The 16,212-nt window shown below is 42.1% G+C and overlaps 1 protein-coding gene across 1 annotated transcript in view; it reads right to left on the reverse strand.

The window, feature by feature from the left end:
- The window catches only part of LOC125310323 (mucin-19-like), an 85,229-nt gene that overhangs the window by 44,801 nt on the left and 24,216 nt on the right, over positions 1 to 16,212 (reverse strand). Inside the window, 6 exon segments of the mRNA XM_048267623.1 lie at positions 2,733 to 2,802; positions 2,922 to 2,931; positions 3,875 to 3,906; positions 4,308 to 4,443; positions 15,083 to 15,206; positions 15,728 to 15,853. Of these exon segments, the coding sequence (XP_048123580.1) occupies positions 2,733 to 2,802; positions 2,922 to 2,931; positions 3,875 to 3,906; positions 4,308 to 4,443; positions 15,083 to 15,206; positions 15,728 to 15,853 (498 nt within the window).

Consider the following 16,212-nt stretch of genomic DNA (forward strand, 5'->3'; position numbering starts at 1 on the left):
CACAACTGACGGTGTTGACACACGATTGACGGTGTTGACAAACTAATCGAGAATCAAACTGATTAAAGATATTTACCTAGTTTTAACCTGGCAGTATCAAGGGAAATGGTATCAAACTTCAAACAAAGAGTTTCTACAGGACCTCAGGCAAGTAAGTTCTATGATTTGCTCCAATTTCTCTCAGCAAGTAAGTAAATCATTACTGCCTTTGGTGTAGAGCCAAGTATTAGATATTTATATATAATAGTTTGCCTAACCTGCGGGACTTGGGCATTGGACAAGAGGTGTTGAAGTCCATAACATCAGAGGCTATGGCATAGAGCTCCCTGGTCTGGCTTGCTTGGAGGGCACGAGCTGTCCCTGTCAGTTTCAAAATCTTTCACTGGACAGAAACAGACATCCCTTCTCCTAGCCTAGTCGCCTGCTGTAGTTTTACTGGTCACCTTGCTATTTTATAGTTGTATCAGGTAGCTTAGTTGACTTTACATTCTCCTATGTGGGCCTAACACTTCAGCCATTTGGAACAGAAGAACACACCAGAATAGACCTGCTTAGTAAGCAGGATTTGATAGCTGCATTGCAATTCAATGCGGAAGTAATCCAAGTATTCAGAATACGTTACTCAGATTGAATATGTTACAAAATACATATTTGGGCATATATTCTGTATTCTGTAACAGAATACTTTTTGAAAGTATCCTTCTCAACACTGCCTACATCTCATGAGTCCCATGCGCTTTCCCACCAGTGGAGCTAGTTGGCTAGTTCATCAAACTTTTGCCAACTTAAAAAAAAAAAGCTTAACTCCAGTCGCGATTCAAAGACCGCTGTTTTCCAGCAACAGCACCCATCTTCTTTGTTTTCAAGTAGCAAGAAATTCACGTGGAACCGTCACAACTCTGTCATCATTATGTTAAGCCCGCCCACCGACTCTGCACACAATATGATTGGCCTGATCGAAGTTTGATTTTTCCAGCTCACAAGCCAACAGAGAGTTGCTAGACTACCCTGGCTGCAAATTACATTTGCTGCTGCTAGGGTACGTCTAGATTTTTAGGCTACCTTCCTCCCATATTTAGGGTGAAAATTGGCAGTAGGACCACAAGAATGCAAAAACTCAACTTTCACATCTTGGTGTTCTATATCTACATCAATGGACTTTCCTAACCACCAGTGATCATCATACACCACTGCCAGCCAATCCCGTCTCAATACTGTTGATAGTTATATCAACAGTAGCACCCCCAGGATCTTTCAATGGCTCCTCTTCCATTTCTTCCACCAAATCTTACATTTCATCGACCAAATCCCCTGCTTCTGCCAACTCGTCTTCCATCTCCTGCATCAACATGGCCAATGGACGGTTCTTCCTGGCCCTTGCATCAGTCTGCTGCTTCTCTGAGCAGTCTCTTATACAAAGAGTAGCTGGGGGAAAGCATTGGCAATCCAATGGCTCACTGCAAGAGCATGATAGTTGTCTGTACCTAACACCAAACTGGCGAAGCCTATGAAGAAGCCGATACTTCTTTAGAACCTTGCCTGATACACTGCAAAAAATCAAATCTAACCAAGTACTATTAATCGTATAATAAGATCAAAAAATCTATTTGGTATTGTTTTTCTAGCATGAAAAAACTTACCTAGCGCTCTCTTGAAAGATCATTTTGACTTAATTTAAGAAGACTTTGACTTATTTTAAGGAATCTTATCAAGACAAATTTACTTAACCCACTGGAAGAAAAATTTGCTAATTTTCAGGATGAGATGTCTTAAAATAAGTCAAACATGTCTTAAATTAGGTCGAATGATTTCATGAGAAAGTGCTAGGTAAGACTCTTTATACTGAAAACAATACAAACTAGTTTTATCTTGATATAAGATTAATAATCTTGGTTAGATTTTATTAGATACGCAGTTTTTGCAGTGTAATGCCAGTTGTCTGTGACCTGATTTTTCAAAGGCTCGTTTCTGTGCCACATGAGTTGTATAATTCCTTCTCAGCTCCTGTGGAAAAGAAGCTATCTCCTAATGTTGGGAGTCCCGATGTTGGTTTCCCGTTATCATCCTCTCTGTTTCTGTTCATGGAGAATCTACAATCATTCTTTTAGTTTGACATTTGACTTGCTGCTACCTTTATAGCGTAATGTTTTTGAGCTGCATGAGCTCAAAAACATTACGCTATATAGGTACAAGCTGCATGAGCTCAAAAACATTACTCTATATATACATTATGCTATATATACATTACGCTATATAGGTACAAGCTGCATGAGCTCAAAAACATTACGCTATATATACATTACGCTATATAGGTACAAGCTGCATGAGCTCAAAAACATTACGCTATATATACATTACGCTATATAGGTACAAGCTGCACGAGCTCAAAAACATTACGCTATATATACATTACGCTATATAGGTACAAGCTGCACAAGCTCTGTAAAGTGTGTTGATACATATTCATATGTTATGGCGCTAAATAAAGCTGAATTGGATTGGCCTCAGCCGTGGCGCAACTGGCTGGGGCACCTGCACCGTACGCCGGCGACCCGGGTTCGATTCCCGCCCTGTGGTCCTTTCCCGATCCCACCCCGACTCTCTCTCCCACTCACTTTCTGTCATTCTCTACCATCCTGTCAATTAAAGGCATAAAAGGCCAAAAATATATACTAAAAATAAAAATAAATAAAGCTGAATTGGATTATATTACATGTGAAGGTGTCCCCTACCGGTTTGATGCCGCTCTCTGATTTCTTCATTCTGAAACATCACCCTTGAGTGGGTGAAGACGTAGCTCTCCTGACCAACACAAAGAAAAGGGGTGTTTAAATTAATTAATTTGTGAGGTAGGGTTAGGGTTCCCATATAGTGCTTGATAAATGACCTATAAATGCCCTATAAATGCCTTCTATGTGGACAGAGAAGTCCCTTTACGTTATCATTATGAAAGAGTTAAGTGTGAGTGGAATAATGGGGTCTATCCCAGGCTTTGTAACTGGGACTTAATCACACCAAGAACGATAACGATACAACAATAACGATACACTGAACAATGATAGGGGGGCAGGCGTGGCCTACTGGTTAGGGCTTCGGGCTTGTAACCGAAGGTTTGCCGATTAGATCCCCAACCAGTAGGAAAAATGTGGGCGGGGGAAGTGGTTCAGCACTGCTCTCCCATGCCCACATCCACGGCTGAAGTGCCCTTGAGCAAGGCACCTAACCCCTCACTGCTCCCCGAGCGCCGCTGTAGCACTTGAGCAAGGCACCTAACCCCTCAATTGTCTCCGACCGCCGCTGTAGCAGGCAGCTCACTGCGCCGGGATTAGTGTGTGCTTCACCTCACTGTGTGTTCACTGTGTGCTGAGTGTGTTTCACTAATTCACGGATTGGGATAAATGCAGAGACCAAATTTCCATCACGGGATCAAAAGAGTATATATACTTATATACTTAACGATAAACAAAGTCTCTCCTTGTGTTAAGGCAACTCCTTCTGTTAATTAATTTCCCATTGGGGATCAATAAAGTATCTTTATCTATCTGAATGTGATGGCTAAAATTTGATGGGTTCTGATTGGCTATTGGCTTTTTATCGTTCTCAAAATCGCTCTGAAAGTGATCCCCAATGATATTGTTCTTCATGTCGTTATCGTTATAGTTTATGTGTGAATGTCGTCATTCATATTAACGAGAATGATGTTTGTTTATAGTTATCGTTATCGGTATCGTTCTTGGTGTGAATGGGCCTTTAATCAGAATCTGGATGTGAAAGTACTGTAGCACAAGAGATGATGAGAGTGTGAGGAATGCTCCATCCTTGTAGCAGTACATAACAATGAAAAAGAGAGAAACATGTCTCTCTCCTGACTTACGTGGTTTGAATGGTAAGCGTCCAGTTCAACCCCTGTACACCACAGAAGAAACAAATTCACTTTCAAATCAGGCAGTACAACAAGTACAACATAAAAACATAATTTCTCCTTTCAGTTGTCCCTGTAGCTTTTCATTCCATACATTTGTATCAAGAAGGTAGGCTATATACTGTTACAACATTTACTGTGTAAATTGCCCCTTGAACACAAATTGTGTTTTGAATTGAATTAAATTGAAGTGAATTTAATTGAATATTCGGTCATGATTAACCGTGATGTAGTCGCCTCAGCTAACATTAGTTAGAATAGATCATATTAAATGTTAGCCAATTTTCAACTCATGCTTCCTATTTACTGTCAAATGAGGCCTTGAATCTTGACCAAAGAGATTGTAGCACCTTAATAAAATGAGCAGAGTATTCTAGTCAGTCACCTGTGCTGCCACGTAAGAGCATTTGCCTGGCAGTCTGAAGTGTTTGCCATCGAAAGACGTCACAAACTGGGACTCAACGGAGCATTTCTTAGGACAGATGTCTTCAGAACACCGCCACTTTCCAGACACACACTCACTGGCAGGGAGAGACAGACGAGAGAGAGAGAGAGATTAAGAATTGACTAGCTAGGATATTGAACTGGAACTTTATTTACAATGTCCTTTCTTACTAACATGTTGTTAACACCAAGGGCGTCAGTTTGTTTTTAGAAGTGGTGGGGACAAAAACCATAAGCTTGAGTGTGGTTTGAAAAGTGCAGGGTACCCTTATGCAAGCTATTCATCCATTCAACGCTGCATTACAATATGCTCAACAGTAGTGTTGCGCTGGTTAAGGTTTTTTAACATCCGCACCCACCCGACCCGTCAGGAGAGTCAATCTGCACCCACTCGACCCTCAAAAATATGCACTGATTAACTACCCGAACCTGACCCAACCCGACAAAAACAAAAAACAATGTGCCTATAGCCTAGGCTATCCTTTGCTGTTCATATTGAGGTAGAGACAATGCTTTCTTATTAACTAAACACTAAAACAAGAAGAATTTGCACTGTAGGATATGCTTCAACAAAAGGCCTTTTCACACAGAGATCACGCTAAATTTGCGGGAAGAGGAGACGTCTTTTTGCTGCAACGTGTGTCTGAAAACGAGGTGAAAATTTGCAGGCCTGCTGATCTGTTCACATGATGCGGCATTTTGGGGAGCCAGGTGGCAGGATCAGCTATTAATGTGACGTGCAACAGGGGCGTGTAGAGTGATAGGCGCAGAGTGCAAATTACCCCACCATAATTGGGGGGATAGCCTACTGCTCCTTCACTTCTTCTGACCATCATGGTCCATTACCATATCAATCCCCAGCGTGATCGCCAAGTGCAACATGTGTTGTGCAACACACATACAAGGTCAAACTGATAATCAGTAGTATCTCATTGTTCTTATACTGTATATCCAAAAAATAACTGTTTTGATCAACTCTGCCCTCACCGTGTTGTCTCCCTGCAGCCTGCTCACGGCTTTTATCCTGTGCCTCTCCTGTCTGCTGGCCCCCCCTTTCCTTAACACATATGAACAGTGTATAAAACCTAACTGCACCTACACTTTTAATGTAATTGTTTGTAGATCTTAGTGTTAATATTTCCTGCTTACTCTTTTAGCACCAAAAAAGACCCTGATGTCTGTGTGCCCTTTCCTTTTCCTCATAGTGTCTCTTTGAATAAAATAAAATAGTTTCATTAAGATAGTATCAGGGTTCTCAGATGAAACTACATTTATCAAACTAAAAACATGAAATGATTGAATGAAACTGTCAATCAAATAAAAAAAATAATCGAATTAATTACATACTGTGTAAGTATTTTAAATATTTAAATTCAAATGAATCATTGAATAATCAGCGTTAGTGACATTAAAGTTCAAAAACTCTTTTATTATTATTTTCACTGTTCAAATAATGGCCATAATAATCGATGATATGACCTAATAGGCTAAGGAAATACATACAAAAGTGCTTCGGGAAGAAGTTTTATTTTCACATACAAGGCCACAGATATAACCCAGGGGACACAATGAAAGTAAATTAACACTCCCCTCAATGTCAACACTATTTCTTTGCATTGATGTGCGACTTTAGCGTTGACGAACTCCGGTGATATAGAAATCCCTTGCTGCAGACATGGCAGAGGACTTTATTTTAATTAACACTTTATTTTTAACACCATCAGGCCTTTTTTAAAAGTAAATGTTCCAATCAATAATCTAGGCAGCATATTTTCTTCTCTCTCCTTCATTTTACAGTCTGGTTACTGACTAGAACAGCTCCGGGTCAAAGGTCATACGGAATCGATTAATCTGCACTATTTTTTTAATCAGTTATTTTTTATCAAATTAATTAATCGAAATTAATCAGTTATTTTGACAGCCCTAGAAATAACAGAATGTAAAAACAATACCAACCAATTAAAAACAAATTCAAATACATTTAGCCTAGGCTACTTGGGGTATTTTTCCACAGGTTTCACTGATATTATGTAAGCTTAGCTACATCAGACCCTCTTGAGCATACCGGTAATATAAAAACACAGGATCTGTGCCAAACAGAAAAGGCACAATAATTTATTCAAGATATAATGAGAATGGACACCTAGGCTATGGAGGCTATGACAATTAATTTTACCTCACCACAATGTAAAGGTTTATTTAAATAGAGAATTACCTTGCCAAGGTCCTAACCAAGGTATCTAACCAAGGTCTACTTTACTAGCCTCAGTGGGTAAGTAAGTAGCAGGTAAGTAGCCAGTAATTCAATGTATGAAGAGGTGACATGAGCTATGAAAGAACAAACACGTTTATAAATGAAGGTTGTATAATAACACATTTTCAACAAGCTAGACGTCAGTTAGCAACTTACATTTACCCATGCAGGTCAGCAGCAAACCGAATTTAGCCTACTGGAGGAATTTACCTAGCGTTTTGTCATTCAATGTTGACACTTGCTCAGTTGCTTGTGTATGGAATCAATTTTGTGTCAAAAAAAATAAAGAATACTTATAAAATAGCAAGCAAAAAAATACAAATCAAAATACCATATAGAAAAAATCAAACAAAAAAATTAAACTCAATTAAAAAATACAACATTGCAATGAAATCATTTGGGTAACCGTGTAACATATTTGTCTTTGCCTCTTTCTCAGTTTTGTTTGATGCTGTTTTCTTTGATTACGATTCCAGCTTTCTCGTTTTATTTTTTTGCGCTCCCTGACTTTTTGATTGCGGTTTTGACACAAACGTGTCTGGGGGTTGGGATTTCCTTGGGTGCATTCCCATTGGCTTATTTATGTTTGACGGACAGCTAAGCAAGCGTATGAAGCGAATGTCGTACCCTGCTTCTGATTGGTTGTAACAACGTCATCACCGGTGCGAGTTTTGAACAAAAATACACCTTAATCATAGACACATAGATAGACAAAACCTTAATGGCAGAATGCAATCCGAGGTAAGGCAGGACATAGGCAAGTTTACCAGACATCCCAACTTGCAAAAAGTCATTTCAGGGAGGCATCACGAAGTCCCCCCCCCAAAAGAAAAAAACTTTAGCCTATACAATAATGTCAGTACAACAAATAAGGAAGGCCTATAGATAGAAATTGTGAAAATAAAATATGTAGATTTTGGTAGTTTGGTCTTTTCATGTAGCCTTGGCAACTAGCCATCTAGTAGGCTATAGGCCTGAATAATATGCACATGAATTGACACTTGTTAAACTCACCTCAACATGTCTTTTGCAATCATTTAACCCGCTGTGGGCAATGCTAAAGTCACTGTTTACAAACAGTGCAGCGTGCAAGACTAGGTCCATCATTATGTTTTACTCTTATGAGACAAGGGTAGCCTACACTTTGAAATGGGTCTTACATTTTCCTTTTTTGAGGCACTGACTCTACCATGACGCCCTGTTTCTACTGAACTGATAAATTAAGTTCGGGAGAAAAGACATAAAAGCCCGCCTACACTGAAAACTGATTGGTTGATTTAGCGAAACAGGCCAATCAGGATGCTCTCTGTCTTTGATGCGCTCAGACACACACGCACCACCTCTCTCTCTCTCCCCTCGTGTGCGCGCTACACTCAGATGCACACGCGGTCTCGCATGTGTGCTCTTGATCGCTCACTCTAGATTCCGGGAGATTTGATCTAATTTGCGGGCGTCAGGGAGCCGCTATCAATACGCGGGAGACTCCCGGAACTTCCGGGAGACTTGGGATGTCTGGTTTACGATTCTGTTTATTATTAACAATTGTAACTATTACTGATTAGAGGGGATGCATCCCCTCTATTGAAATCCGAAAACTTCTTCTTATTATTATTTGTCTTTTTACCTTTTTGTGCGCTCTATTCAGCCCAAACCGCTTAACGTACAAATTTGGTTCAAACACCGTTCCGTAGATCTTCCAAGGCTTTACCGTCCTATCCGTTTTTCATTTTTGAGAAGTTTATACTTTTTGAGATATTTGTAATTAAAAGTGTATTTTTCCCCCATAGACTTGAATAGGGGCTGTGATGTCATAATAGATCCAGCTGCGCTCGTTAAGTAGTTCTCAGAGCAGTTCCCAGGCTAATCAGAACACTGGCACAGGTGTCACCTGTGAGGAATTCAACTGTCTCAGCCTCTAAGCATACAATCTAGCTCTACCTGAACTACACATCCTGTTAAAGTGTTTCCTGTGTGTCAAAATAAAAGTCCCAGCCATATCTCATGCATTCAGCATTATATCTCCAGAACGGCTTGACGTACTTGCTTCAAATTTGATACTAGTGTTTTTATGGACTCAAAGATGAAGTGAGTTGATGTTGGAGGTTGAAGGTCAAATGTCAAGGTCAAAAACACCTTGAGTGTTATATCTCAAGAATGCCATGTCACACAAGATTCAAATTTGGTTACTCCAAAAGCACCTTTGCAGGTATTACAAGGTCAACAGCCCCTCCAACACCCTAACCAGCAATGGACCAACAATCCAACTTATCCGAGAGTGTAGTCTGAACAGCCCGTTAAGAGGAATCTTCATCTTGAGCCATACTCGGTGACTGGCTAACGTTACTGTCCACAAGCACGGTAGCCTCGTCTGGAGCCCAGCTCAGCCACAGGCTAGCCTCTGTCAAACACAAACACGGAGCGGTTTACCTTGAGCCCAGCTCGGTAACCGCTAGTCCCAGTCAAGCACAATCACAGCAGCCTTGCCTTGAGCCCCGCTCGGTAACCGGCTAGCTCACGTCAAGACACACCACCTCGCCTTGAGCCCCGCTCGCTAGGCTAGCTAGTAGCTAACATTCCATTCCTGCTGGGCAACATCTAATAGATAGCCGAGGTCTAGTGCTTCATTTCTCAACATTAAGAGGAATCTTTGTTGTATTCTTTGTAAGAACTCAGTTCGTACTTGCTCCTGTAAACAACAATGTACAATCAGTAATAGTTACAATTGTTAATAATAAACTGAATCGTAAACTTGCTTAGCTGTCCGTCAAACATAAATAAGCCAATGGGAATGCACCCAAGGAAATCCCAACCCCCAGACACGTTTGTGTCAAAACCGCAATCAAAAAGTCAGGGAGCGCAAACGAGAAAGCTGGAATGGCTGACAGGGGATGTCCTCAGGCTGCTGAGGGCCAGAGACAAAGCCTACAGAGCTGGGGATGAAGCTGGCATGAGAACAGCGAGAGCCAACCTGTCCCGTGGCATCAAGGAAGCAAAAAAGGAATACACTCACAAGATAACCACCCACTTCAAAGACAGCAGGAACGCACAAAGCCTATGGACTACAAGCCCGCGCCACAGAGCTGTGAGAGCAACATCCCTCTGCTCAACAACCTGAACCGCTTCTTTGCTCGCTTTGAAGCACAAAACAGCACCTGCCCACAGAAGACCCATCCCCCTCTACATGAGCAGCCCCTGTGCCTCTCTGCCGACAGCGTGAAGAGGACACTTGCTGCTATAAACACCCGTAAGGCAACAGGTCCAGACAACATCCCAGGTCGTGCGCTGAAGGACTGCGCAGGGGAGCTTAAGGATGTCTTCACAGACATCTTTAACACTTCCCTGAAGCAAGCCATCGTCCCATCATGTTTCAAAGCTGCCACCATCATACCTGTGCGAAGAAAACTGCTCCATCCTGCTTCAATGACTACAGCCCTGTGGCACTGACACCCATCATCATGAAGTGCTTTGAGCGGCTTGTCATGTCACATATCAAATCCATTCTCCCCACCCTGGACCCCTTCCAGTTTGCATACCGAGCCAAGCGGTCTACAGAGGATGCAATCTGCTCTGCCCTCCACCCAGCCCTCACCCACCTGGAAAAAAGAGACTCATATGTGAGATTGCTGTTTATAGACTTCAGTTCTGCATTCAACACCATAATACCACAACAACTCATCTGCAAACTTGACAAACTGGGACTCAGTACCTACCTCTGCAACTGGCTACTGGACTTCCTCTGTCAGAGGCCTCAAGTAGTACGTGTTGGCAACAATACCTCAAGCAGCATCACACTGAGCACAGGGGCCCCCCAAGGCTGCGTGCTCAGTCCGCTGCTCTTCACCCTGCTGACGCATGACTGCACTGCAACCTACAGCAACAATCACATAGTGAAATTTGCTGGCGACACAACTCTGGTGGGTCTCATCACCAAGGGCTTACGAGACTCAATACAGGTTGGAGGTCGACCATCTGACCACGTGGTGCAGGGACAACAACCTCCTGCTGAACGTCAGCAAGACCAAAGAGATTGTTGTTGACTTCCGGAGAGGTCACACCCAACACCTGCCACTGACCATCGACGGTGCTGTGGTGGAGAGAGCAAGCAGCACCAAATTCCTGGGGGTGCACATCAGCGAAGACCTCTCCTGGACCACCAACACTGCATCACTGGCGAAGAGAGCTCAGCGCCGCCTGTACTTCCTCTTGAAAACTCAGGCGAGCAAGTGCTCCACCAGCCATCATGACCACATTCTACCGAGGCACCATTGAGAGCATCCTCTCCAGCTGTATCGCTGTGTGGGGCGGAAGCTGCACTGAATACAACAGGAAAGCCCTGCAGCGCATAGTGAACACAGCTGGAAGGATTATTGGTGCTTCACTCCCCTCCCTGAAGGACATTTACACCACCCACCTCAGCCGCAGGGCAGCGACCAAAATTGTGAGTGATGCAAGTCACCCCGCTCACAATCTGTTCGATCTACTGCCCTCTGGGAAGAGGTACAGAAGCCTGCGCCTCCCCGCACTACCAGACTCACCAACAGCTTCATACACCAAGCTGTAAGGATGCTGAACTCTCTCCCTCCTCTCCCCCCTCACCCTCAGCTACATAACATCCTGGACATTGGACCCACAATGGCCACAAGTGCACTACTCCACTTGCACACTTGCACACTTGTACACTTTACAACTTGTTGTTGTTGTCCTGAAAACACAACACTTCTGCTGCTCTTACATAACTTGCACCACTATGTCACTTTCTTTCTTACTTAGGTCAAACAGAACTACCCAAGCCTTTTATTGGCCTGACTTTGCACTAGTATTTTATTGACTGTCTATGCACAATTTCAACCAAATTTTGCTGCTCTTATTTTTTTCATTATTATATGTGCCCTCTTATTTACTTACTTTTTTTGTTTACTTGAATGTTATGTTTGTCTGTGGACTTAAATTGGTAAAATATGTCTTGTCTTCACCGTGGGATAGTGAGAAACGTAATTTCGATCTCTTTGTATGTCTGAAGTAACTGAAAGAAATTGACAATAAAGCTGACTTTGACTTTGACTTTGACTTTGAATCGTAATCAAAGAAAACAGCATCACACAAAACTGAGAAAGAGGCAAAGACAAATATGTTACACGGTTACCCAAATGATTTCATTGCAATGTTGTATTTTTTAATTGAGTTTAATTTTTTTGTTTGATTTTTTCTATTTGGTATTTTGATTTGTATTTTTTTGCTTGCTATTTTATAAGTATTCTTTAATTTTTTTGACACAAAATTGATTCCATAAGCCTGCTATGGCAACCGATTGCATTCTGAGCTACAGTCAACTCTAGCAGGCATTAAATGACTGGAGGGTCGGGTGGGTGCGGATGTTAAAAAACCTTAACCGCGCAACACTTGATCCACACATATCCAGGCAGGTGTGCATGCTGTGAGGATGTCATTGTGCGCGCCTATCGCATGGTTTAGACTCGATGATTTCGGTATGTGGGGATTTTTCCGGTCGCAATTGGTTTGCACATTTTTAGAAGTGGTGGGGACAAAATTCAAATTATAAATAGTGGTGGGGACATATCCCCCCATCCCCCCCCCCGTAATCTACGCGTACATCTTTCCTGTTCTCGCAGAGTTGGTGGTTAAGTCTAGAGTAGGTTCTTAGTAAGAAGGCTATATCCATTAGTTCCTTACCATGTCTGGGATCAGTGTTAGGAGGATTACTTTCATAACGTATTCCGTTACTGAATACAGAATACATGCCCAAAAATGTAATCTGTAACGTATTCCGTTACGTTACTCAATCTGAATGGAATGGAATGCGGCCATCAAATCCTGCTTAGGCCTATTCTGGTGTGTTCTTCTGTTCCAAATGGCTGAAGTGTTAGGCCCACATAGGAGAATTTAAAGTCAACTAAGCTACCTGATACAACTTTAAAATAGCAAGGTGACCACTAAAACTACTGTACAGCAGGCGACTAGGCTAATTAAAACAAACTAAATAAATAGGCTACTTTAAGGGCATAGCCAGAAAATATATTAGTGCCTGTGAGATTTTTCGGTGGCATCAACCCAGTACAAGTGAGGGGCGCATATGACAGGTGGAATGCAAATGACCTGTAAATGTAAACACTATCTAGGCTACTGTATATCAGTGCTCTCAAAATGAATGTGATCGCGTAATGACAATCAAAAACCGCACGTTAAAATATGCTAGCCTACTCGCAAGAATAATTCTTCAGAGGCTGCACCATATAATTCATTTTAAAACAAAAATGTAGATCTAATTAGAAAAAAAAAATCCATAAAGCTAGAATAAAAGAATAAAATTTATTAGAATAAAAAAACTTAGAATGCAGTGCCTATTTTAGAGATTGGTTTAATTGTAGGTCTAAATCAACATGTGAACTAGGCTTTGTTTATTGATTAGCAAACTGTGTGACCGATTGGCCGAAGTAGCCTGAGCTATTAATACTTGGGAAAATATCCTTTGAACAGACATCAGGAACCGCGATCAGTGAGGAACAGGAGTTACCTCCACTTACTTTACTCCTAATTTGCTGTGCAAACAGTCATTTCAGGGTCTCCGATGACGCGTCCATAATGCGCGCTGTCTGCGTTTTGAGGCTAGTGCAAGACGGCGGTAACCTGACTCTCGCCAGATGAATTTCGTTCCGCTTAGCTCCGCCTAGCCTTACTCACATCCATCTGGGACCTCTTCCATTGAGAGTGATTTCTGCACCCGATTTTATGGTACAGCCAATCAGGAGCAGGGCGGGAGTTTCATAGATGTGACATACCTAGCGTTCGGAAAAACCTTTCTCCTCTTTCACGAGCATCTTACACTGTATTTTAAGCAAAAACAGTTTTTTGAGTTAGTGAGTGTATGTTTTAACCTTTGTTGTGGCATCCTTGTTTGTCACACATTCCGATGGCAAAGCACATGAACACTTGCCGTCGGAAAAAAAAAGTAGCCATGGGGGTGGTCCTTGTCATTCCGAGGTGCTCTGAATGCACCAATAGCATAGAAGCGACTGTGAGACTGTTTTCAGCGTCACGGGTTGGCTTCGATGTGAGTGGTTGAAGTAGCACGTCAATAGATGACGGACAAGTGGCTTATTCAATCATATGCAAGCATTTTTTGATTAGGCCCAGCTATTTGAAGCAACACTTCAATGGATTGGTCTCAGATGGATGAGTGGAGCTAGGCGGAACGAAATTCATCTGGCGAGAGTCAGGTTAAGACGGCGGGGCTTGGATTTAAACATGGAAATCATAGAATGCTTTCAGGAGCTTCTGGGAAATGGAGTTGCCTTAATTTATTTAGAGAGTGAATAAACTTATGAAACAGAGAAGTATTGTCATGTAATCCATTGATTTCAACAATGTACTGTAACTGTATTCTAAATACCAACTATTTAACTTGTAACTGTATCGGAATACAGTTACTCATAATTTGTATTCTGAATACGTAACGCCGGTACATGTATTCCGTTACTCCCCAACACTGTCTGGGATTGCTTTTCTGTATTTTACATTAATTCCTTACCAGGTGTGCATGGATGTGGTGGAGCAGTGGTAAAGGTGTGCAGGATGTGGTGGAGCAAAGGTAAATTTTGAATGTTTACAACTCTTATGCCCCTCCCCCACTACCGCCGAGCACCCTCTCATCGAGTTTGTGCTCGTCAGTGCGCACCAGACTGCACCAAACTATGATTGACAGTCAGATCTCACACAGCCCTGCTCTGATTGGACTGGAAGAACCGGGAGCTGTGGATTTTTGCAAAACAAATAACAGGCTCTAGGTGGAGGTAAAAGTGTGTTTTTTTTTCTAAAACCGGCTGATTTATGTTGTTCTGTCGGAGCATAGTGTCGGTTTCAGTGAATATGATCAAAAAAATCTGGCCAACTGCAGCTTCAATCAACCTTGGTTCGATTTCCGCTGATGCAAGTCTGTGTTGCTTTAGATAAAATGGTTTGCTAAATATCAGTCAACTTTAACTTAACAGGTCAGGCATTTTCTGTACTCTACATTAGTTCCTCGCCATGTCTAGTAGCCCATTTGGTTCCAGAACTACATTAGTTCCTCACCATGTCTGGTAGCCCATTTGGTTCCAGAACTACATTAGTTCCTCACCATGTCTGGTATTATGTTCCTGTACTCTACATTAGTTCCCTACCATGTCTGGTATTTGGTTCCTGTCCTCTACATTAGGTCCTCACCATGTCTGGTATTTGGTTCATGTACTCTACATTAGTTCCTAATAATGTCTGGTATTTGGTTCATGTACTCTACATTAGTTCCTAATAATGTCTGGTATTTGGTTCATGTACTCTACATTAGTTCCTAATAATGTCTGGTATTTGGTTCATGTACTTTACAGTATTTCCTCACCATGTCTGGCATTTGGTTGCTTAAGTAGTTCCTCACCATTTCTGGTACGTATATGGTTCCAGTACTCTACATTAGTTCCTCACCATGTCTGGCACTTGGTTCCTCTGTGGGTTCCTGATGGGTAGCTGCTGCCGCCGTACACACAGGGACACTCACACAATCGTGGCCCTCGGCATGGTCATTCAGTACCTTACCTGAACACAAAAAACACTATCAATAAAACCTCAAACACACACACATAGCATGGTCATTCAGTACCCTACCTGAACACAAAAAACACTATCAATAAAACACACACACACACATAGCACGGTCATTTAGTACCGTACCTGAAGACAACACACAGCACTGTCATTCAATACCTCACCTGTTGTCAACACCCCATACAATGGATATGTTAAAACGTCTTAAATGCAAAATATTTATGCAAAAACGAATGAAACTTAATGTTAGCGCTGTCTGTTAACATACTGTAGCATTATCTAAAGTTACTGTTTATGCACACTAATCTCTTGGTAACATTTACAGGCAATGGATTAATGACTGAATGAATAATCAATATTCAGCTAAATAAATGATCAATTATTAATAATAAAGAAAATGTCCCTCAGCAGATCATTGTAGAGTTAGTATAAAACTATAGAGCAACAGAGGTATGTTCTAAGGGCCTCTCAGATGACAACATCAGCTGGGTCTAAAGGTCATGACCTCTGACCTTGTGGGCACACACAGGTGCTGGTCACGTCCTGGTCGCCCGCTCGGGAGGTGGGGTTGGAGCAGGTGGGGGTAAAGGCGTTTCCCAGCTCCTGATAGGTCAGCTCTCCTGGGCAGTCCGGGGCGGCTGGAGGTGACAGGAGAACGAGATGAATGGCTCACGTGCTATGTATCTGTGTGTGTGTGTGTGTGTGTCTGTGTGTGTGTGTGTGTGTGTGTGTGTGTGTGTGTGTGTGTGTGTGTGTGTGTGTGTGTGTGTGTGTGTGTGTGTGTGTGTGTGTGTGTGTGTATCTGTGTGTGTGTGTGTGTGTGTGTGTGTGTGTGTGTGTGTGTGTGTGTGTGTGTGTGTGTGTGTGTGTGTGTGTGTGTGTGTATCTGTGTGTGTGTGTGTGTGTGTGTGTGTGTGTGTATCTGTGTGTGTGTGTATCTGTGTGTGTGTGTGTGTGTGTGTGTGTGTGTGTGTGTGTGTGTGTGTGTGTGTGTGTG

The sequence above is a fragment of the Alosa alosa genome, chromosome 17 (assembly GCF_017589495.1).
Source record: "Alosa alosa isolate M-15738 ecotype Scorff River chromosome 17, AALO_Geno_1.1, whole genome shotgun sequence".
Taxonomy (NCBI): domain Eukaryota; kingdom Metazoa; phylum Chordata; class Actinopteri; order Clupeiformes; family Clupeidae; genus Alosa; species Alosa alosa.